Genomic DNA, 25,565 nt, shown 5'->3' on the forward strand with positions numbered 1-25,565 from the left:
TGATAAACCCTACGTTTATGTGGTGGATTTCTGTTTTACAGTGACAGGGGATGCTAAAGACATCGACTGGTACGCCCCGAGTGGTGAGAAGATCGTTCCTGGAACGCCGGACCTCTCTGTGACCCGCAACGATGAAGCCACGTCCACTCTCATCATCTACCATGCCAGCGTGGACGACGCCGGCAACTACAAGTGTGTGGCAAAGAACGGGGATCAGGAGGCTCAGACCACGGTCCCGGTGAAGATCTTCCGTAAGTCCCGTATTCTTCACGGTCCCACTTCACCACTGATGGTGCTTCACGCTTCGTTTCACCCAGAGGTGTCAGTCAGGGGGGAATGGCGCCCTCGGTGTCCCTGGTAGGGTGTGTGCAGGGGCTCTGGAGAAACGAGTCCAGCTGACAGTTGAACAGTGTGGTTTTCTTTGTGGCTGTGAAACGCTGTACCCTCGCCGGGTTCCTGGAGGGCTCCAGCAGGTCCACATGTGCTGTGTGAACTCAGGATAAACTGTGAGGCGGCCTCCGGCAGGAACTGGGCCCGTTGCTGTGGGCTACTCACAAATATGGCGAGACTTTGTCCCACATTGCCAGTAGCAAGTCGGATCTCTTCAGTGGTGGACAGTAACGGAGTAAATTTACTTGAGTACTGTACTTAAGTACATATCCAGAGGATTTGTACTTTACTTGAGTATTAGATTTCTTTGGTACTTATTACTCTTACTTGAATACATTTCCAAGACAAATATTTTTACTTTTACTCGAGTAAATTTCTAGGAAGGCTGAAAAGTACTCGTTACTTTCAGGTCTGCTCTTTTTTCTTCTTCCCTAAAATCCTATTGGACACAAGCTGTTTTTGTCAAAGGAGGAGACCTGTCACAGTGCACGCTCTCCACTGGGATGTACGTAAAGCGGAAATACGTCAAGCCTCCTCAAAACGATACCGCCAAAGTAGCCTGCGTTTGTCAAGACAGAGCCGCAACAATGGCTACGCCTGCGTCAGGAGAAGAAAGACAATCCGCTGAGTCGTCTGAGTCTGATAATGAGCCGGACTCGGAGCAGGGACTTTCACAAAATCCTTGAAAAAAAAAACACAGACAAAATTAAATTAAAATTAAATTAAAATTAAAATATATAGTAATTTACTGATGTGGAAAATAAGAAATTTACTCTTACTCTTACTCTTACTTTTACTTAAAGTAAATTTAAAAGCATTTACTTTTGGATACTTTAGTACCTTTAAAAGCAAGTACTTTTCTACTCTTACTCGAGTAATATTTTGACTGAGCTACTTTTACTTGTAACGGAGTACATTTTGACCAGTAGTATTTGTACTCTTACTCAAGTACTGGGGTCGAGTACTCTGTCCACCTCTGGATCTCTTTCGGTTTGGACTTGGACTGTCAAGCCAGTTCAGTTGGTACCGTTTATTTACAGATGACATCTGGTTCAACGGTCTCAAGATTTCAGCTCTGCTTTTTTGCAGATGATGTGGTCCCATTGGCCTCATCGCGCCACTGCTGCCAACTCTCGCTGAGGAGGTTTGCAGGAGGGGAGAAGTGGCAGGAATGAGACTGGGAGGTGCGACCTCTGCAGTTGTGAGGACCCTCTACCGGTCTGTTGTGGTCAAAAGGAGAGACTCTCAGTCTAGCAGTGGCTTTACGCTCCGACCCTCACCCATGTGACCTATGTTACTCTACCTTAAGGCTGAATTATGGTTCTGCGTTAAATCAATGCAGAGTCTAGGCCGTACGCGGGAGGCTCTCCGTAGCCTACACCGTAGCCTGACGTGCACCTCCCAAAAAATGTAACTACACGTCGACCCAGACCCAACACAGACCGAGAGCGCTGTGATTGGTTCGCTTGGTAGCAACGCATTTCCAGTTCCGGTTTGTGAAGCAGTAGTGAACTTTCAGCGCTCTTTTCTCACACGTGTGTGTGTGATTTTTTTTTTTGGGGTTGTTTTGTTTTTTGCACAATAGTTGTCCTTATCTCTTTGATTCACTGTGACCGGAAAAGCCGGAAGCTAAACAAAGTATCAACTAGCGCTCTGGGGGGTACTGCACCGCGGCGAAATGGAGTGACAGAGAAGTCCGAAGGGTTCATCACGACGGCGTCACGGCGACGGCGTAGGCTATGCGTTGGTTTAACGCAGAACCTTAAATCAGGCTTTAGAGCGAGAATTTGAAACACGAGTATTGGGGAGGGACTCTGAGCAGCTGGTGTCAGCTGAGATGGTTGGGCCATGTGGTCCTCCACACCTCCCTGAGCAGGTGTTCTGGCCATGTCCAACCAGGACACATGTTCTTGGCTGGCTTCGGAACACCTCAGTATTCCACCTGTCTGTGCAGATGTCTGCTATATGCTTGCTGACATCCTGGTCTGCAGTCCCCCCCTCTGACCACCTCAGTGTCTGCTGTCTACATCTGTTTATATAGTCATCCTTTTGGTGCACCAGTTAGCCATTGTGTCTGTGTCTCTCCTTTCTCTGTTCTTCATTCTCTCTGTCTGTTTTCTCTTTTCCTGCTCTGCCCAGCTGGCCTCCGGGCGGAGGGTCCCCCCTCATGATCCAGGTCCAGGTCCAGGTTTCTTCCCTCCTAAAGGGGAGTTTTACTTGCCACTGTTTGGCTTAAGGTTTTTCTCCCACTAGGGGAGTTTTTACCTGCCATTGTTTATGTTATGTGATAATTGCTCGGGGTCATGTTCAGGGTGTCTGGAAAGATCCTAGGGACAACTTCTGTTGTAATAGATGCTATATAAATAAAATTGAATTGAATTGAAGTATTCTCTTGGAGGAGCTGAAAGAGGGAAAGAGGGTCTGGCCCTTTTTGCTCAGGCTGTTGCAGCTTTAACTGCCAGAGCAAGCTCGGCCATCTACTGGTAGCCGGGGCTACCCGAGGCTTGTCACTCAGCTACAGCCAGTACTCGAGTTGTAAAAAAAAATCAGGGGGGATGGTGGATTTTATCATATGGGAACAGATAATTTGTGCGGATTACAGATAATATAATATATTACAAATAATAGCAGTGACCAAAACACCTGCAGAAATACTGCAGGAATGACATAGCAGCAGTTAAATGCAGCCTTCTGTAAGCTTTAAATATCCACTGGGCTTACATCAAGTACACCAAAACACAACAATAAAAAACAGTTTTCTGAACTTATCAATATGCCTCTGTCCTTCACAGGATAAGTAAAATGGATCACTGCAAAAACTCGAAATCTTAACAAGAATATTTGTCTTATTTCTAGTTAAAATGTCTCATTTTAGTAAAAAAAATCTCATTACACTTAAAACAAGACTCATCACTGGAAAAAACAACAATTTTCATCTGTTTCAAGTAGATTTTCACTTGAAATAAGTAGAAAAATCTGCATGTGGAACAAGATTTTTTTGCTTGTAATAAGAAGATAAATCTTGTCCCACTGGCAGATCTACTTATTTCAAGTGAAAATGTACTTGAAACAGGTGAAAATTGTCAAATAAGTTATTTTTCTGGTGATGACTCTAAATGTTGAAATAGCAGTAAAACCACATTCATTGATGAAATGACATAAGGGATGGAAAGGGGGGGGGTGGCAGTTTTACAGGGGGGATGATTTGGACCGTTTTTATTTCAGGGGGGATGCCATCCCCCCTCATCCCCCCTCATCCCCCCTCAACTCGAGTACTGGCTACAGCCTCACCACCAGTTGTCAGGTGTAGCTGCTCGGCAACGAGAGCAATGATGGATGAGCCTCGTGACCAGGCAGACTGCTACATAAACATCAAAGATGTAAATACAAACTGCAAAGATGTACATTTTCACATGAATGTCGGTGGAGGTTGAGCTCCTGTTGGCGCGGGACACTATTGGTCAGCTGAGGAACTGCACCTTCGCCACCTCGACGTTGGCGTCCGTTAGCGAGCCAGATGTGGTCTCCTGACCTCCGTTTCACTGTGCGAGTTTGGATACAGTGGTGCCAGGTAGACTGAAGATGTGTTCTGTGAATAATGAATCTAGGTAATGTTTGCTTGCTGCAGCTTACCATGAAAGTGTTGGCCTACTGCCTAACAAAACAGTGTTTGATTTCAAAAGGGATTCCTCCTTCTTTTCTTCCCTCTCTGATAGCAGTTCAACCCACACAAACCTCTAAGAAACTCCTAACGACTGTTATATTTCCCTACAGAGAAGATCCACTTCAGGAACGCACCCAGTCCTCAGGAGTTCAACGAAGGAGACGATGCCGACATAATCTGTGATGTTGACAGTTCACCGCCAGCCAACATCATCTGGAAGCACAAGAGCTCCAGGATCCAACCTGCCAAAGACGGTAAGCCGGCTGAAATAACACTCTTCCTGTGCTTGACCTGCTTCCTCACCTCCAGCCCACCACACCACCCAATCCTCTTGACTTCACCTCCCCGCAGATGCCGCCTGCCAGTTCAAGCTGTCCAATCAATTTTCCACACTCTTCCTCTTCTCCTTCTCCCCCTCACAATATCTATGGACAAAGCCGAGCATTTTCAGCAGGAAGCAGTTTCAGACCTCACAGATGAGTCAAGAAAATGGAAAATGTGTTTTTTTTGGCCTTGCAAGGGGATGATACCGTCAGCTGGAGGGATGTCTGAGGGCAGGGTGGAGTTTAATTTCCCTCAAATAGATGAAAAATTGTAGTTTTGAGAATCTGAGGACCTGACAAAAAAAGAAATCCCAGAGAAGAGAGTTACATGTTAACGAAACATATTTCCATGTTTCCAGGAGAGACACTTGTGCATGTTTGACAGGTGATAATTATCTCCGTAATCAATAGTTCACTCTGCCTAACATCTATCTCATCCGTGCATCAAGAACTTTCCGCCTTCAGGCTTGAAAGGAGGTTCAGATGGAGAAGTGGAGCCACAGAGGGCTTTGCTGTACAGTTACCATCGACTCTGCTGTCGGGTGGTGATCAGCGGGAAAAACTTGACTAAAGAAAATTATAAGAGGATCTATAGAAACTTCTGAAAGCCTGTTTGCATTGTGATCCCCTTTTTTAGCGTCGGTCCATGTGTTTTAAAGATTTGCAGCTGTGCCAGTGAACGGGCTTAGGAGCTTTGAAGCAGATGCAGAAGGAAGGTTTTCAGCTCTGTTCTGCAGAAACTGATCAAACAGAGAAGTGTGGAAATGAAGAGGTTGCATGGCAAACCCAACAGGGGTGGAGCTATGGGCGAACGATTCTTTCATCTCTGAAACGAAGCTCTGGCATCTCAATCAAGACGTTCAAATGCTTTCTGACCTGCAGACCTGCAGCTGGGGGTCAAAGTTCATCTGAACAGATGATGCGAATGCTAAGAAGACGATCCAACGCAGCAGTCTGGAGGAAGTCGTTGCGAGCTGTCTGTAGGTGAAACTCGCCACCACCGACGGTTCGGTGCAGTTCTTAGTTGTGGTACCCCTTCATGGCGTATTCATGTCCGTCTTCCCGCTGGCGCCGTCGGCCGTGTGTAAACTGGCCGAGAGCCGGCGAGGCTCATTTTTACACCTAAACCTCGGTTCTGTCATGGATGCTTCATTCAGCTGGACCCAGTTTGTTTTCACACCACGATTTGTCAAACAAACTGAACCTTTTAACCTTCGTCTGTTGTTAGGGTCGCCACCGACCGCTTTTTGACTTTGTCAGGAACCTTTATTTCAACAAAATAATATCCAACATTTTTTTCACTAAATTATAAAATGCTCTGGTTGAAATTGTTACCTTTTACTTTTTTTCCATTTCCTTGAAGTAAATGGGTCGAAATTTACCCATAACACCTGAGATGTTACTATAGTTAATAATATTAAAATGAAAAAATAACTGAAACAAATTTATTTAAGATATGTGTTCTAATACCTCTCCGTAATAGCCAGGTAACACAACAACCTTTTATTTATTCATATGATTCTCTTGAGGCTCATTTTACCAGTTTTTAAAATTGAAATTAAGGGCTATACTGACAAAAAAAAGGCCCAGAGTCCCATACCAAACATATTAAAACCAATATTTTCATGGATAAGGAAGCCTAACAATGTAACCAAGAGATGAGAAACAAATTGGATGATGGATAATTGCTTTTAGTGTATTTTAGAGATAATTTAAAACACAGGTCAAAACCGACCCGTTAACATCGGAGATGGTAACAGAAAGCTAACACCAGACAAAGGTTAAGTAGCATTGCATCCTCGCTGGTGGTTAATCTGCAAACTTTATCATTCTTGTGAGTGCTAACTAACATTTAGTTTTTTCCCTCACTCCTCGTCGGACCGCGACACATTTCTCCCAGCTATCGCTTGAAGTGGACAGACACTTCTACGATTTCTAGCAGACTGAAGTTTGCCTGTACGACCCTCATCAGAGTTCACAAACTGGATTTTCTGAGGAATTGAACTGGGGTCTGGTCTGGCCGAGTCTGAAACAGGTCTGCTGGGAATGGGCCCATAAACTCAGCGTGTATCTTTAGCAAAGTGGAGCAAATGGTCTCTTGGAGGACGGTTCTCAAATGTGCACTTTTGCTGGTAATCTCACAGCACTTGGTTCACGGTGGATCGAGAGGTTCACCTGGATTTGACTGTGATTTAGAAGATTTGACTGATTTCCAGGGTCCAGTACCAACAGAAGAGGAAGAACAAGAACCATGTGACGTAGGCGGAGCGTCATCCCCACTCGGATCAAGAGAAGTCACCCAAAGCGTCTGGCGTGGAGCAGGAATGATGTTTTTCAGTTTAATCGTAAAAACACGTCTCAGGTGTTATCGTTAGTCCTGCAGCCATCTTGGTTGTTTTGAATTGTGGTTCTTGGACACTAAGCCCGCCCTCACGCTGTCGCGATTGGTTCGGTACGTTCTGAACCGATGTGTGTGAATGGGGGGAGAACCAGACCCACTCCCAGAGGCAGCGATGTGAGCATGGCCGGCTGGTCAGGCTGCAAGAATATTCTGACAAAATCTCCTGAAAACGCAGCTCTTATCGCCAGGTCAAGTCTAATTGCTGTAACTTTCACATAACGATGCCGTAGATGAGCGTTCAGTATCTGTAAATGGTTTGATTTGGCAATTTCGCGCGGCCAGCGGTTGCTTGTTTTGGCTTGGACGGCCGCGGTCCAGCTCTGCCTGGAGGGTTGCAGCTGTCAGTATTCTGTGGAAGGTGTGCACAGAGCAAGAGAAGTGTGCCTTTTGTTTCACTCCTGAACCGGGACTACTTTAGCCTCAGAGTAACCCCCCCCCCCCCGGTTAACGTCGGAGAGCGTGGAGACACCACAGCGCTGGGCCTTTCCTGCCTTTGTTCTTGGACTCCTGTCAGGGAATGTGTTTTTCCACTGGAGAAAAACCCACTAATTGTACCCAACACCGAGAACTGAAAACCCTCCTGTGTAATTTCCGTCGGAGCAGCAGTTGACCCGACTACGCTGCTAAGTGTCCGCACAGAGCTTCACATGCTGAAATGTGTCGGCGTGACACGAGCTGAGAGCCGGTGCTGCATGCACGTACGTGCAGAGGAAGAGCTGAGTTAAGGTTTCCTCCCAAACGCAGGAACGCACGGTTGGAGTCCGATGGAGAAAGACATTAAATACTTCATTTCAGAACCTCAAACATTTCCTCACATTCAGGAAGATTATGCGTTACCTTCCGCAGCTATGGTAATAGCACTCGAGGAGGAATTGTTAGTACGATAAATTGTATAAATATAAAACTTTATGGGAAGAAAATGTTCAATATTCCAAGCCAGCACATAATCATATGCATCGAGAGGTTTTATTTCAAACGCCCTCGCCCTCATTCATGCAGCACGCTTCCCTTTCAGACAGGTGCAGAAAGTGAAATCCTCATCAACCCTTCTGGCACTCTGAACTCCTGTGGAGGAGCTCCCACCTTCAAAGGGACACACGGGCTTCGACCTGGCCTGACATAGACCTTTTGAAAATAAGGATTTTCTTTGACAGAAGATGTGACTGAAGCAAAAAAAAACGTGCGTGCAAAAGTGAGAGTGCACCAGCAGCGACGGTGGTGGACTGGCGATGCTTTGTGGACCGAGCCACAGCTCCAGGGCAACACTTCTGCTGGGCCACTCAGAGTACAGTGATTTGCAAAATCAAAACAAAGACAAAACATCTCACGTTCAAACTGGGGAACTTTGTGGATGTTTTGTAGGATTTCACTCATTTTTATTTGATGCCTGCCACACGTTTAAAAGAAGCTGGGACGGGGCGCGTTTACCACCAGCTGACTGACTGAAGGTTTGTAGGTGGATGTCTGGTGTGACGTTCCACTTGAGTTGGTCAAAGATCTCCGTTGTTGTAATTTTTTCTTTATAATGCTGCACATGTTCGATGGGACCGGTTTGGACTGCATGAAGGCTCAGTCTAGTTCCTGGACTCCTTTACAACCAGGCCAACGCTGCTGTAATCCGTGCAGAATCAGGCATTGTCTCGCTGAAATGAGCAACGGACATCCCAGAAAAAGACAGCACGTGTTGTAGGAATGGGCGATATTTTACCGTTCAAGATAAACCGTCAAAAAAATTCCCCACGGTAAGAATTTGTCATCTCACGGTAAAAACGATAAATTGAGGAAATGAGCCTGAAAGAAAGAAAGAAAGAAAGAAAGAAAGAAAGAAAGAAAGAAAGAAAGAAAGAAAGAAAGAAAGAAAGAAAGAAAGAAAGAAAGAAAGAAAGAAAGAAAGAAAGAAAGAAAGAAAGAAAGAAAGAAAGAAAGAAGAAAGAAATGAGCATGAAAGAAAGAAAGAAAGAAAGAAAGAAAGGAAGAAAGAAAGAAAGAAAGAAAGAAAGAAAGAAAGAAAGAAAGAAAGAAAGAAAGAAAGAAAGAAAGAAAGAAAGAAAGAAAGAAAGAAAGAAAGAAAGAAAGAAAGAAAGAAAGAAAGAAAGAAAGAAAGAAAGAAAGAAAGAAAGAAAGAAAGAAAGAAAGAAATAAATATTCCCGTTGATGACACTTTTTGTATTGGTATTTTTTTTTATCGTTATTGGGATAAATGCCAGAAATTATCGTGATAAATCTTTTTGTCCATACCGCCCATCCCTAACGTGTTGCTCCAAAACCTGTATGAACCCCTCAGCATTAATGTTATCCAAATTACCCATGATGCCGTGGGCATTAACACATGTCCATACTATCAGAGATGCTGGTGTTTGAACTTTGCACTGATAACACTCTGGATGGTTCTTTTTTGTCTTTAGCCCAGAGGACCATTTGAAACGTGGTCTCATCAGACCGCTGCGCACTTTCCCGTCAGTCCATCTCAGATGAGCAACCAGCGTTGTTTCTGGGTGGTGTTGATACGTGGTAGATTTGACTTGAACTGTGTGAACAGACAGCAGTTTTCCTGAATGTTCCTGAGCCCTGGAGGTCACATCCGTGACAGCAGTGGTCCTCGACACCTCAGGATCCACCACCCTGCAAGACTTAGATGTCCAACTTTTTTGGAACATGTTGCAGCCGCCAAACTCACATTGAGTGAATATTTGCAACAACAAAAAAAGCAATAAAGTTTATCAGTTTGAACATTAGACATTTTCTTTGTAGTGTTCAACTGTATATTTTTCCTGCACACTTGGTCCAAAATCAGTCCATGCACATCGAAATGATCCAAACACACAATCCAGCGCCGAGCGAAAGGCATTGCATGAAAAACTATAGAATAGTTTCTTTGTGATGATGTATTGATTCGTGTAAGTGGATCCTTCTTTTCATGCGATGGTGTCACAACCAGGGATGGAAGGACAACAAGGCATCGCTCGTTACTCTGTAACTGACATTTCAAACACATGCTGGTCGTTTATATTGACGTGTTTTCTGTCCATGCTTATCTAAAAACACTCGAGCGTGATGAGGTCTGAGCCTGGATTTTAATAAACATGCCAGCACGCAGCGGCTCTCTGTCACTTAATTAGAGGTGAAACAGTTTATCAAGCGTTATACTGCGGGGTTATCGGGGTTAATTGTTGCTTCTCTTTTTTTTTATTGTTCCCTTTGAGTGATTTATTTAAATATTAACTGCACACATGAAGATAGTCATAGTGTGCTGCATCTCAGCTTTAGGCAAATACAACCTTGTCACTGTTAGTTTGTAACAAAAGTGCAGAATTAAACACTGAAAAAGACATGTGTGGGCAGTACTAAGTACCCTCTTAAAGCTTCCATAGGATTTAAGGCCGAAAGGTTCCTGTAATCATCATCAGCAATTAGGGCTGTTCGATTAATCGATTTTAAATCGGAATCGCGATTATGTAATTAGAACGATGTTAAAACGTGAAAATTGTAAAATCGATTTTTCAAAAAAAAAAATTTTTTTTTTTTTTTTTTTTTTTTTTTTTAACCTTGTCTGCACACATATTAATGATTGATGGAAATGCCTCTCAATACCTGCGACAAGTGCCCCATCGGAGAGGCTCTTTAGTGTGGGGAGGGGGCGTTGTAACGTGCCACCGGGCATCCCTCAAGCCAGACGCGGTAGACCGGCTCGTGTTCCTTGCAAAAAACTTGCAAATGTGAATAGCAAATGTAATGACTGACATTACACACCTCTACCTCCTTCATGGGTTGCATTATTATTTAGCATGCAAAGACCCAGTTTAGTTTCATTAGAAAATGTCTTGTTTTATTTAATTGGAAATATAACTTACTGTATGTTTGCAAGTGCTGATTTGCTGATTTTTTTTTTCAGAGATAAAACTTTATATTTTATTATATTTTTTAAAACTTTTTTTCAACTTATTTTACAGAGATTTGCACTTTATTCATTCATTTTTGGTTTAATAAGAGCAAAGTTTGCACTTAAAGCCCAATGGGGCAAATGTTCAATAAAAAAACAGCATATTTGAAATCATTTCTTTGCCTTTTGTCAATTCACAAAATAATCGTAATCGTAATCGAAAATCGGATTTTGAGAGAAAAAAATTGAGATTTTATTTTTGGGCAAAATCGAACAGCCCGATCAGCAATGAACCAATCCCCAGCCGGTGTGCAGACATCGGTAAAAGCAAATGTTTGGGCAGTTTTCTGTTTCTGGAGCATCAAAGTGCGTGATAAGACAATGCCAAGAGAGAAAGACATAAGCAAAGGTTTAAGTGGATGAATTGTTGCTGCAAATCCATCTGAAAAGGGTTTTAAAAGTTTAACAATGTGAAAATAAATATCCACAAGTGGGAAACAAGAGAGGAATTTGATGTGTTTCCAGGAGTGGACATCCCTGCATCAGACCGTGAGATTCTCAGAGGGATAGTAAATAAGTCAAACTCAACAGGTCTTGAGGAACACGTTAAATGTTAAACACATGTGGGTGGTAGGAAGGGTTTCCAGGAAGGAGAGTCTTCTATCTACAGAGAACATGGAAGCGTGATTAAGATCTAAAAAAAAGACTTCTGGGGCAATATCCCATGGATGGATGAGTTCAAAGTGAAACTGCTTGATCTTTATGGGCGGCACTGAATATGGTGAAAACCAAATACCTGTCAAGCATGGTGGTGGAAGGGGGGGTGACTTGGGGTTGTGTTGAAGCCACAGGACCTGCACAGTCCTTGAGTGGACCATGAAGTCTCCTGTGGCCAACTGTGTGAAGCCAGACCCCCGTCCCCATGAGAGACCTGCGGTGGGACGACGAGAGAGCTGTGAATTATTACTGAGAACTGAAGCACCCCTCCACAACAATGTGAGAAGATAATGAAGACGATGAAGATGAAGAAACCACTCATTCAAGTTATTTCTGCTGAAGCTGGATCCAACCCGCTAAATAATGGGGATGCTTCATGTTGCTCATATGATTATATTGTTTTTGCTTTATTTACATAATTAATGACAAAGTCCTGAGTTATAAGTTATATTATATGTAGTGCTGTTAGGCGATTAAAAAAATTAATCTAATTAATTACAGGATTTGTAATTAATTAATCTAATTAACGTGCTAAAATGACAGCCCTAATTATATGCAAAAAGGATTGCATTAAAGGTGGTGGGTGTGCTAACCTCTGCACCATTGTAAATCACTTTGGCATTAATGTTTGAACTTGACTAAACTCAAACATCCACAAAGTAGTAAAGTGTAAGTATATTAAATACTGTACATCATCATTAATCTGTGCACCTCTGCATAATAAGTTGACTGTGCTTTCTGTGCCTGCATAATTCTGCAAGCCTGAGCACGTTGAACTTTTCCTGATACTTGTCGTTCTCCCTTTAGTGCGATACGCTTTCCTGGAGAACGGCCACCTGCAAATACGAAGCATCAAGAAGACGGACGAGGGCCCATACACCTGCGAGGCTCGCGTCATGGCCAGAGGAGAAATCGACTTCAGGACGATGTCGGTCATCGTTAATGGTAGGCGCTGAGTCTCCACCACTGGAGCGAACCGGGGTGCATTGAAGGTGACTCTGGGAGACGGTTTTAAAGGTTAAGTTGTGGGTCTCAGGAAAGATACGAGCTAGCCGCCTCATCTGCCCAGCTCATGTCCTCACATCTATCTGCTTATGTGGTTACTGCTGTTCTGATATGTGTCCTCTCCTCTTGTATGAACAAGCTTTCCTCTTCGTCCTGAGCATGCATGAGGTGTTTTTACTGCCCTCGCGCTGCTCCATCTGTTATTTAAATGTGACTCTGCACCTACTACCCAAGCGTTTCACCACACTCGAAGAAACGAGGGAAGCACAGACAAAGGGAGGTGTGTTAATGAGGAAAAACAGACCCACAGTTTCTAGAGAGCCATTAAGACTGAGGGCTCATGAATAATTTCAAAGGCTGTTATGCTTATTGTGCTTTAAATGCTTTAAATAACTAGTGAAAATAAATGCTTTGCACTTATACACTGCTCTTTTGTAGCCGTTCTCCATCTCAGCGTGAACTAGCTTCCCTCTCGTTAGCCAAAGAGATATGAACCTCCTCTAACATCTTCAGAACCATTTTGAGGGCGCAAAGAGGGACGCAAGGTCTCCGGTGCCTGTTGTGGCGGCAATCCTAGAACCCGGTGGTGGACACCGGAATTAAAGGATGCCGTCAGACTGAAGAAGGAGTCCTACCGGGATATGTTAGCCTGTGGGACTCCTGACGCAGTAGATGGGTACCGGAAGGCCAAGCAAGCCGGAGCTCGGGCGGTCCTGGAGGCGAAAACTCGGGTCTGGGAGGAGTTTATTTGTTTATTTGCTTATTAGGATCCCCATTAGCTACTACCTAAGTAGCAGCTATTCTTCCTGGGGTCCATACACATAAAAAGAAAATACAATACATAATATACAATATACAATACACGATATACAAAGGTTTTACTGAGCAGTATAGAAAATGAAATACATGATTGCAATTTATTCTATAAAAAAATATTATAAATAATTAATGTAATGCATTCCACAGTATTAAATTACAAAGAACACATGATCATAATCCACTCTACAAAATCAAATACAACAAAACAAAAAATAACACTCCAGTCATGTAGTAAATGACAACAAGTGTTTCTTTATAGCATATTTAAATGACAATTTACTTTGTACTATATTAATATGGGGTGGTAACCTGTTCCAATAAGTTATTGATCGATACATAGCTGTTTTTTTGAGGAGGTTCGTTTTTGGTGGGGCCATGGAATAAGACTTTCGGTCGGCCTCGAGGAAATTCTGGCGGACCGTTCGGCGCCTCAGAAGGGGGAAGCAGTACTCTGCCGGCACCATTTACGGTGTGGGTGGGGAGCTGTTGACCTCGACTGGGGACATCGTCGGACAGTGGAAGGAATACTTCGAGGATCTCCTCAACCCGACTGACATGCCTTCCACTGAGGAAACAGAGAATGTGGACTCGGGGATGTGCTCATCCATCACCCAAGCCGAGGTCACTGAGGTGGTTCGTAAGCTCCTCGGTGGCACCGGGGGTGGATGAGAGCCGCCCTGAGTACCTCAAGTCTCTGGATGTCGTAGGGCTGTCTTGGTTGACACGCCTCTGCGACAGCGCATGGAGGAAGGGGACAGTACCGCTGGAGTGGAAAACTGGCGTGGTGGTCCCTCTTTTTAAAAAGGGGGACCGGAGAGTGTGTTCCAACTGTAGGGGGATCACACTTCTCAGCCTCCCCAGGAACGTCTACGCCAGGGTACTGGAGAGTAGTGATGCACCGAAAGGAAAATTTGTGGCTGAAACCGAAACCGAAAATAATAATAAACACTTGGCCGAATACCGAACAATACCGAACATGGTTCTTCACAGTTTTTCATTTATTTTGCCAATTTTTTCACCATTGCATAAATCAAATAAATTTGATTTAGGCTTTTCAAAGAAAAAAATCTTTTACAAAATTACAAGGTAGAAAATATTTATTGAACATAAAAAACTGAACATTTTTAAATTTCCCAGCATTATGTTGTTTTGGTTCCACCTCCTGGTGAATGTTAGGTAAAATTCTTATGGGGTTAGTTTTTGGTTGGCCAACGATTTATGTTTGTGGTGCAACGTTACGGGACGGAGCGGCCAGTCTATTTCCTTATTTTACAACGCCGTTATTAATTGTTCGGTTTTTTTCCCACTTATTCCACCGAACACCGAAAGTGTTTTTTTGCCATTTTCGGCCGAACAATTTCGGTTACCGAACAATCGGTGCATCACTACTGGAGAGGAGAATACATCCGATAATTGAACCTCGGATTCAGGAGGAACAATGCGGTTTTCGTCCCGGTCGTGGAACACTGGACCAGCTCTACACCCTCCGCAGAGTGCTTGAGGGTTCATGGGAATTTGCCCAACCAGTCTACATGTGCTTTGTGGATCTGGGAATGAGGTACACGGGCACATGGGACACAGGAGAAGAGTACCTCTCGCCCCTGAAATAGATCGACGGATGAGGTGGAGTAAGTGAGGCGACGTGTACACAAAGCGCTGCCTGTACTAGTTCCCAGGTGTCGTATTTTCTTATTTGTGCACATTCATATCTATTAAGGTCCGGCTTTTTTCCTCTCTTTCAGTGCTCCCCACCATCCGGGCCAGGCAGTCCGAGGTCAACGCGACGGCAGACATTGGTAGCCCGGCTTTGCTGGCTTGTGATGCAGATGGCTTCCCAGAACCCACCGTGACCTGGGCACAGTACGTCATTTACCTGTTCAGATTAGTTCACAGGGATCCGATTTACTCCAGATCAGATCGAGTGGAGAGCTGAACATGGGACAAACAACATGAAATAAAGCAAACGGGTGAAAGAAAATAGGCAGAAAGGGGGATGTGGTTTGAGCTTTAAAATCACACCAACTCTCCAAGGACTTTTAACAAAATGAGATTAAATGCAAAAAGAAAGTACAATTTGATGTGTTTAAAACTCCTAAGAACAAACAGTTGAACAGTTTGATCTGAATTGTTGTGTATTTTGATTCGTTGTCACTGTTCACGCTGCTTCAAGATTTCATCATTTTATGCTACAATCTACTTGCAAAGTGGATTAAATTAATTCCTTCCTCAAATATCTACTCACAATAATCCCATAATGACAAAGTGCAAATGTTCTCTTTTTTTCTGTTTTGTTTATGATATTTTCAGATGTATAAAATATGGAGGTATTCAGAGCCTCATCACCTTTACAGCCTCGGGTCTTCTGGAGGACGGTGCTACAAGCGTCCCAGCATCTATTGTGGGCTCTTTTTCCGAGTGTTCTTTGCAGGACCTCCCGAGCTCCGTGAGGTTGGATGGGGAGCGTCGGGGCACAGCCATCCACTCTTCTTCAGAGTTTTCCCGCCAGCCCCTTCTGCTTTATCTTGGCTGGGGGTTGAGGGCCGTTGTTGGGAAATGAACCAGTCTGAGGTCCAGAGCTCTCTGGAGCAGGTTTTCATTAAGGTCGGGGCTGTGCGTTGCTGCATTCCTCTTCCCCTCCCCAGTTCCTTCCCTGTAGGAATGGTATTCACCAGGTGGTGTGCAGCGCCGTACGGGCCTGATTGGTGGAGTGCTGCAGAGCTGGTTGTCCTTCTGGAAGCATCTTCTCCGTCCACAGAGAAACACCATCAGGTTCTCGGTTTCCTCCCTGACAGAGGCTCTGCTCCCTTGATGGCCGAGTTGGGCCGGGTAGTGAACTCACTGCACACATTGGGACTGTCAATGCTGCGGAAAGCTTCTCTGGACCCTTCCACGTAGGGTTGCCACCCGTCCCGTAAAATACGGAATTGTCCTTTATTTGAGAACAAAATGTTGCGTCCCATATTGAACTAATACGGGACACGATTTGTACCGTATTTTCATTAACTTTTACACCATATTCTAGTTGAATTATTGAAATAAATTAACCTTTACACCATATTCTAGTTGAATTATTGAAATAAGTTAACTTTTACACCATATTCTAGTTGAATTATTGAAATAAATTAACCTTTACACCATATTCTAGTTGAATTATTGAAATAAATTAACTTTTACACCATATTCTAGTTGAATTATTGAAATAAATTAACTTTTACACCATATTCTAGTTGAATTATTGAAATAAATTAACTTTTACACCATATTCTAGTTGAATTATTGAAATAAATTAACTTTTACACCATATTCTTCACCTGTATGTATATTATACATCTGGGCTGATGTGGACATACGTAGCATAGGATGCTATTTCAGTTGCTAGTATGGTTGTCTGTCTCTACAGTCATGCAAGTTCAATGCTATTAAAGCACTTTAAACTTTAAATCAAAGAATTTTGTTTTTTCATATACAATAAACACATTTTTATTCAGTTTAGAAGTTTTGGGGCTTTTTTTTGGCTCCTGCGCTGCTGAAATCAGGGCGTCCCTTATTTCTATTTCTGAAAGGTGGCAACCCTACTTCCACGTATTTGGTCCTCAGTGCAAGTCCATCTCAGAGGTCCACAGACGGTTCTTTGGACTTCATGGCTCGGCTTGTGCCCTGTCGACTGTTGGACCTGATGCAGGTCTAGCAGGTTTACCGCAGGTGATCTGTGGCAGCAGCTGCACCTGAGCTCGGGTCCATCCTGGGTGTCGTGGCAATGGCTGTTAATACTTTGTCATTATGGGGTATTGTGAGTAAAATAGCTGGAGAAAATTAATTGAAATTTGATTGAATCCATGTTGGATTGAGGCTGTAACACAACAGGATATGAAGAGCGCGAAGCTCTGCGAAGACTTTCCAGAAGTACTTTATTGTTTCCGTGTCCCATTCTTTCAAGGTTGCACTTGCTGCAGTTTTAATTAATTTGTGGCTTTGTATTAAAACTTAATTAAAAGCCTATAGATGAAAAAAAGAAGATGAAGGGGAACAGATTATGTTATTTTAATTTTCATTTCCTTATTAGCATAGCTTATTAGCATTTTCCTGTTTGGTACCACCAGCGGCAGAATGACAGACAGACAGACAAACAGACTTTTACTTTATTCATTAAATGTTGTAAATAGGGCACAAATATGTTTTTTGGCCTTCCTGTGTGGGAGAGAAGCTGCAAAGTCATGAAAACATAATTTGCGTGACTGTCACAGGTGTAAAGAGGCTTTGGGTGTTATTTTGACAAGGTGTCTTTTTTTGTGCTCACATTTAAATTTCATACTAGTTTGATCTGCTTATATAAAAAGATCTGTTGTGCAACACAAGCAGAGCTGCGGAGAATCTGAAACCTGGTAACACAGCTGCTTGTAAATGGAAAACAAAAGCTGGGATTAGCGTTTATTAAAATGTATGGATTCATCCAAGTTTGTGAGCTGCAACTTCCACACAAAAGTTGGAACATACGGATTTGTAATAAAATAAAAAAAGAAGAAAGGGATGAAAACTATCAGAGAATCAGTATTGCTGAAACAGCAAGACAGTAAACTCCTGCAAACCTCACCAGGCGTGGTTTTGTCTCGTCGCACACTAACTTTGGACCAGAACTCCAGAGCTTTTTGTAGCTAAGAAAAGAAACCCGATCCTGCCTCCGACTACACATTGAACTCTCATGACTAAGAAAATCAGATTTCACTCTGCTTTCAAACCTGGTAATGGATACTTAGTCAGCTTTCCTAGTTTGTCTGAGGTACTGTTCGTCAGTCTGAAGTCACAGAGAATAATTAAGACTGACTTTAAAATACCCAGACTTCATTACTTCTCATGCTGGTGTGCCGCATTTGTGTCGCATCAATGTACGGCGTCTTGCAGCACAGCAGCACTATAGCTGTGAGAGGAACCTTTTAAATAAAGCATTTTTGTAGAGCTGGAGTAAATAAAATGATTGAAGTCAGATTTTATTTGCAGCTGTTGCCAGCGCAGCAAAGCTGCCGTGTGATGTACGTCTGGCAGCTCAGACAGATGCTTGAAGACGCTCTGAACAGATAGTGAGGTTTGTTGCAGAAACACGTGGGTAAGGAAGCGAAAAATAAGAAAGGCTCTGTTTGTTCTGGTTTGTGAGGGCTGCTGACACGGTTGTCATTCACCGCCTGTACGATGCTTCATGAATGCTGATACAGCAAGCAAGCAAACAAATGTTCAGGACTGGTTTTCTGAGGAGTACTCTCTCAAATGGGATTTTTTTATTATGGGCATGCCAAGTAGTGGCATGACCATATTACAATTGTCCAAAACGGCCCAAAGGGCAATGTTGCTAGCATTTTGCTAACAAGCTAAAGTCGCAAAAGTCCCACTGTACACCAGCGGGTGTAGAGCATGACCCTGCTCTGATATGGAAAATAAAAATCCCCAAAAAATAAAACACGCCCGAAAAAACAGGGAAAAACATGAAAATGAAGGCGATATATTAGTATACAGAAAAGGATTCCCCTTTTCTTCTTATTCCGCACGCTTTTTTCGTCCGTTAATGCGTCCCGAACCGCCCATGCATGGCATATATCGTTAGATGCGTCTCAATCGTGCCTCGATGGGCATTACTTTTCTCAGTCAAAACTGTTACCGTGGCAATGCTACAAAAAAAGGCGAAAATTCGGACCCTTATTGCTCGGCCGAACTTTATCGTAGAGACATAGGCTACATGTAGTTCAAACTTTCCAACACTCGGCCCGATTGGCACTAAAGGACCATACAACCTCATTATGCCAATTATTACGGTTTTTTCGATATAACTTTCAATTTAAAAAAAATTTCCATTTCACTTTGGACGCTTGTTGCTAGGCAACAGGTTATCGTAGAGACATCGTACAAATGTTCCCCGACTCGGCACGCTGTGGACTTCAACATATTCAAATTTCATGAAGCTGTGATTTAAGGAAATTTTTAGTCAAAATCCATGCCAAATGGCCCAATTTGGGGGTTTTTACCATGGTGAAAAAAAAACCTATCCGTTAATGTAGCCTGAATTGAAATGTGCACGCACACATTGCATACATCTTTAGATGCGTTTCCATCGTGCTTCGATGGGCATTACTTTTCTCAGTAAAAGCGTTACCGTGGCAACGCTAGAAGCCAAGAAGCGGAAATAAAGGTGGAAATTCGGAGGCTTATTGGTCGGCCGAACTTTATCGTAGAGACATCATTCAAATGTTTCCAGACTCGGTTCACTTCGGAACAAAAGATCTTTCAACCTCATTAAGCCAATTATTACAGTTTTTGAGATATTAAACTTTCAATAAAGAAGAAATGTCCATTTGACTTTGGACGCTTGTTGCTAGGCAACAGCTTATCGTAGGGACATGATTCAAATGTTTCAAAACTCGCCTCGCTGTGGACTACAACATATTCAAAATTCATGCAGCTGTGACTTACGTAAATTTTAAATCAAAATGCCTGCCAAATGGCCCCATCCCCAAAGGTTTATTAACAACCTTTAACGGTTTATTAACAACCCTAAACTACTTCTTGGCCATTATTAATCACCCTAAACCACACCACCCCGAAGCAGGGGCTGTGGTTTATTAACAACCCTAAACCACAGCCCCCGCGGGGAGCACAGGAATGAATGCAATACAACCATAAAAACCTCAAACTGAACCACCCCGAACACAAACACTACAGGCCCAAACCAAAGCAGCGAGAGGGGAGGAATGGGCAGTAGGGAATGCCCATATCAAAATTTCCAGAAATTTTCTAGTTTATATTTATTAACCTTCAGTTCAACATCCAGGGTGCAGAGTTGCTACTTCGTAGTTGAGAATGGCATCTCCGGTTGTTCAGAAGTGCCTTGAGTCCTCCTGCCCCACTACGGTCCGTCTTTCTGGAGTCTTGTAGAGATCAGAACATGCTCCTGGATACTCAACGGATAAAAGCGCTGATAAAACTCGACCATTGAACCAGACTTGGGTTGTGACAGAACATCTGCAACAGGCTGCAGACCGAGCAGCGCAGTCTGAAACAGCTGACAGAATTTAACAGAAATGAACAGAGCTGACCCTCGCCATTTGGAAATGTGATGCTTTAAAAGATACTAGCAGTAGAGAACAAAACGTGTGAGCCCTCATCTTCTCCCTTTCTCTCCGCTACAGCAACAATGTCGACCTTGAGACGGGTGAAAAATACAGCCTTAACGAAGACGGCTCTGAGTTGATTATAAAAGATGTCACGAAGGTGGATGAAGGAGATTACGTTTGCAAGGCAAAGAACAAGGCGGGAGAGAAGACGGAGGAAGTCAGCCTGAACGTGTTCGGTAAGAGAATATCTACATTGCCTACTGTAGGTGTTTGCTTTAATTAAAGGTCTTGCCTCTCCAGCTCCTCCTGTGGCACCGAGGAACATTTCCTGTAGGCTTTAAGCACTTCCAGCAACTGAGTAGCCATACGCAGCATGATGCACACAGGAAGTCCTATTAAAAAGTAATTAATACATCCTTTAGGGCATTTAAAAACACATCAGAAAATGCTTTTCTTTATGAGGAAATTATGTTATTATGTGCTTGTGGCTCCATTAACGGTCAATGAGGTATGAAATCCAACCTCTAATAAAGCCTTTTTTTAATACATTACCACAGTAAGCTAAATACTGTCTGTCTAATTTGCTACTTTGAATCAGGAATTACCTGAAAGTGATCTAAAAGTTTATTTTGTGGAGACAAAACAGGCACATTTAGTTTGGCTAACCTTCCTAATTATTTTGCTGTTTGATAGAAAGAACTCCCTCTGAGGTAAATTACATTGAAAAGATGTTTATAAGACAACATTACAGACATCTGAACGATGTTTTGATTTTGGTTGAAAAGTGAAATGTGAAAAGCAGATGAACTAAATGCTCACCAATACAGAGTGTCCTCTTTTTGGTCTAAATAGGGGCAATGATGAGCCGACCACATTAAGCCCTAAAATGTCCAGAAATAGATGCCAATGGACATCCTACATCTGGATTTGATTTCCAGCGCTTGGTCCCAATGGGTGTAGATGGAACTGAGTGTTATTGGATGGCAGCCCATCAGAGAACCGAACCGTCTGACGGCCGAACCGTCTGACGGCCGAACCGTCTGACGAAGCTCTTGGACACCCCAAGATGGTTTTGAACTCTAGTCTTATTTGCGATGAGACAGGAGATCTAAGAACAGATCGGTGTGGTGCAGGGTGTTCTATGGACAGGATGCTCCTGGGTGCTACTGTGTCCATTCCTACAAGCTACTCGGTCTCTAAACATCTGAGGTTAGAGTTTGGGAGTTTGACTGATTTGAAAGAGTTTTTAGTTTTTTTTAAGTAGAGCTGAGGACGTAGAGCTGAGGAACAGAGGGGGGTTTAGTTTGGTCGCTTAGGACTCCATCTCCGGTTTTGCAGACAATGTGGTCCGTCATCGTTGGCTTCATCGTGCCGTGATCGTCAACTCTTACTGGAGCGGTTTGCAGCCGAGTGTGTAGGGAATGAGAATGGTGTGGCGTCTGCAGAAATGTGAACAGAGAGCTAACATTGTTGACCTTGAAATGGGTGGTTGGATACATGGATGGATGGAGGGTTGGCTGTGTATGGATAGATGGATGGATGGAGGGTTGGATGCATGGTTGGATACATGTATGGATGGAGGGTTGGATGGATGGATGGATGGATGCATGCATGGTTGAATGCATGGACGGATGGATGGTAAACAGTAAAGAAGTATTCAGGTCAGATACGTTAATGTGCAACTCAGAGATACCAGGAGATTTGACAGAAAGTCAATAATTGATGCCCCGAAGATGAAAATTAATTTTGATTTAAAAAAAAGGATGCTTTGGACTCGAGTCATTGGAAGGAGAATCGATCCAGTTGCCAAGTGTGCTTTGTTTGGGCTGTTTTCTGGTTTTGCATCTTTGTCCCCCTCACAGAGGGATTGTTTGGCCTTCCTGAGTATGTTGGCCAGGAGGGTCATTTTGCTTAAATGGAAATCACAACTGCCTCCGTCTCATATCCATTGGCTAAGGGATGTTCTATATTGTTTAAAACTGGAAAAGATTAGGCTTCTCTCTGCGGGGATCCCCTGATAAATTTGCACAGTTATGGGGACCGGATTGGCTGGACATATGGACCTTTCTTCTGTCCCAGACTCATTTTCTTTTTGTTTTCTTGTTTTATGGTATATCCTTTTCTACTATTATTTATCTGTTCATCTGCTTATGTAGTCATCGCTTTTTTTTCTTCTTTTCTCTTGGTTTTCATGTGTTACATTTTGAGCATTGTGACTAGTGCACTGCCTTCTCAATAACATTATTACACACGTTTTGGGACTGGCTTGAGGTTGTTTGTGTGTTTGTCTTAGTTCTTTTTTATGTGTGTTTTTGGTTTATTTTTTGTTTTTGTTTGTGTGTTGTTTTTTCCTTTATAAGACTGTACAGTGTATTATACTTATCTTACATTGACAAAGAGGTGTGTCTGTGCAATTCTTGTGCAAAAAATCTAATAAACAAAGTTTTAAAAAAAATGTTTTGGACGAACAATGAAAGCGTCCAAGGACATTTACTGTGAAACTCTAGTCGACAGTAACAAATAAAATTTCTGGATGAACGCTTTTGATATATCCTGATCAGTATTTATTACAAACGTGTTTGATAATCACTCTCTTCTGTTTTCAGTGCAACCCAAGATTACTTTCCTGAACAACCAGACTGCCTCGGAATTTGACGAGCAAGTCGTCCTGACGTGTGAGGCGTCAGGTGATCCCACACCCACGATCTCCTGGAGTTTTGGAAACAGGGTCTTTACCGAGGGAGAGCAGGTAATGCTGGATCTTAATCCTCGTCTACATACGCTGAGCCTCTCCTGAGTCTCAGCTGTGACTGAATCCAACTGTAAAGCACAGAAGGCCTTTAAACCCATCACTGTCTATAATTTGACGGATAATAGGGCTCAAATCACCCGATAGTCTCCGCATATTAAAAGCAAACGTGGCACATTTGATATTCCATTAAATTCGACTTAATATTTGAGCAAATATCTTCTAAAATGTCATGTATTGGATTAAAACAGGTATCTAATTTTTTTCTGTTAAGTATATTCCCATTTATTTACCATCACAGATCATAAATAACCATCCAGCTGTGCAATCACCTCAAACTTCGTGTAAAAACTTCATAGTGAATACTTTTGTTTTGCTTGTGTAGCAGTCGGGAGTCTCTCTAAAATTGTAACTGTCTCCCGTTAAATAATTTTACTTTTTCAATCAAGGATGCTCGAAGGAAGAGTGTGCAGTTTGTTATAAACCCAATTTCCAGATGCTACTGTGACACGCACCATTGCTGTTAATGTAGTATATATAGTCTTTCAATATTAACTTCCAGGGAGAAATGCTCAGTGGACAGGCAATGAAGAAATAAGTGCTAGCAAGCTTACAAAAACTAAAAGGTTGTAGTTATTTGAGTGAAATTGCTTTTTTTTTTCTTTAAAATAGATATGATAGAAATACACCAAATCAGGATTAAGCATGTTTCTTTTGTGTGAATCGTAATTTTCCTTCATGAGCCTTGGAGGTAACACTGAGCTGGAGCAAAGAGATGTGATGGAGGTCTGAGGATGTCCCAGCACGTCGGCACGGACCTCGTCTGGGTTGATCTTGGACTTTCTGGGTTCAGGCTGAGCTTGAGCTTGAGTTGGGCAAATGGCATTTGTCCCTTCTGGTTTCAGAGGGATGAGCCCCACATTGGAAGCCTACGAAGGTCAAATATATGACGGAAATGTACTTAGATGTACTAAAAGTGGGAATGGACGAAGAACGGAGAAAGCTGTGTGACTTCCATATACTTTTAATAACAAAAATAGTCAGAGTTGTGGACTGATCGGTGGCCTCGGGACTTCTGCAGCAAGACGGAGATAAAGAAATGTCCTTGGTGTACATCATCCATCACACCTTTATTGTTAACCATAACGCTAGCTGTGCACCTACTGTGCCATTTCTACATGTTCCAACGGTTCCTACGGCCTCCATACTATAAAGACACCAGATCATGAGAAGTTATGGAAAAACACTGGAACGAGAGTGAAGCGAGAGCTGTTGCCCTGCTGTAGATGCCTGAAAGGATCCAAGCGTGTAGCAATACGTGCTATTCTTAGAGGTGCAGACTGTAAATGCACAGAAAGCATCTGCCCTGTTAAGTCCCGAAGGATGTGAAACAGCTCAGTTGCAGGAGGTTCGGGCCATGCTGGCCTACTTTAGCGCTCACGCTCTGTGAACTGGTACATCGCTGACGATCCATCGATCCATGGAATGGTTAAAGCATTCTGTCATTGTTGCCACTTCAAATTATACATAAATATAAATTCTTTATGAGTTTTTAATAATTAAAATCCACAAAGGGACCAAGACCCACACAGTTGGAAGTAATTAACAGGGGTGGATGCAGCATTACTTGGCAGCCGTGCTTCAAACGCAACTCTTCATCGGCCCACATTTGTTCTGGAAGAAAAACCAAAATAAATTAGTGAAATTGATTTGGCTAAAACATCGCTAGTTTTCCGCTATTAACCGTGCAATTCATCACTGCCAATGAGTGGATGCATTCAAGGCGGCTCTGCAAGTTCTGAATCTTATCTCCCGCCTGCACGACAGGACTTTCCTATTCTATCAGCATTCACAGTTGTCAACAAATGTCTCCCATTCACAGCCCATCGTCGGCCCCCTCTCTCTACTATCTATCAGTGTCAGGCTGATTTCGGTTTCATGTATTTGTTTTCGATAAAATCCCACTGATCATTTGCTAATAGCCCTTTAATTTTTATTGGATCTTCATTATCATCCGATTTCTATCGTCCGTCCTCTGTCGCTGGAGTTCTGCATCGTGGCTGAGACATGAGAAAAGCTCTGGCATATTCGTAACAGAGCGAGGTGGCAGAGGCCGTTTATCAGAAATGCTACAGCTTCTTTCTAATATATTTGACTTTTGAAAAAAGATAAGAAGTACTCTGATAGTGTCATTGTTTCATTTCTAATGAAGAGGCTTCAGTGTGCATTCACGTTCACTCCTGCAGTAGCAGATTTAAATCTGTGTGTTAGAAGCACCTGAATGAGAGTGTGAACCAGAGATGGAGGACGCTGATCAGAAAAGGCGATTATCAGGAAAAACCAATTCCCTAGATGCCTTGTTTTCCTCTGTGTTCCTCCAAATTCTCTCATGTTACAGCACATTAATTAATAACCAACTGAGCAGGCTCCATGCTGTGTTTTGGAAAATGTGCACCAGTCTGGCATTTCGGCCGGTTCTGTTTGTTCCCCAACAGACGAGCTGCCAAGTGTGAGGTCCTG

At 42.9% G+C, this 25,565-nt stretch overlaps 1 protein-coding gene across 14 annotated transcripts in view; it reads left to right on the plus strand.

The window, feature by feature from the left end:
* ncam1a (neural cell adhesion molecule 1a) overlaps positions 1-25,565 on the plus strand; it is a 383,668-nt gene that overhangs the window by 272,725 nt on the left and 85,378 nt on the right. For all 14 annotated transcript variants that reach the window (XM_061740349.1, XM_061740348.1, XM_061740352.1 and 11 more), the window contains exons 3-8: positions 42-251; positions 4,165-4,308; positions 12,183-12,320; positions 14,942-15,059; positions 20,372-20,532; positions 22,903-23,045. In XM_061740349.1, the coding sequence (XP_061596333.1) occupies positions 42-251; positions 4,165-4,308; positions 12,183-12,320; positions 14,942-15,059; positions 20,372-20,532; positions 22,903-23,045 (914 nt within the window). The remainder of the gene's footprint in view (positions 1-41; positions 252-4,164; positions 4,309-12,182; positions 12,321-14,941; positions 15,060-20,371; positions 20,533-22,902; positions 23,046-25,565) is intronic.

This window comes from Cololabis saira, chromosome 14 (genome assembly GCF_033807715.1).
Source record: "Cololabis saira isolate AMF1-May2022 chromosome 14, fColSai1.1, whole genome shotgun sequence".
Classification (NCBI taxonomy): domain Eukaryota; kingdom Metazoa; phylum Chordata; class Actinopteri; order Beloniformes; family Belonidae; genus Cololabis; species Cololabis saira.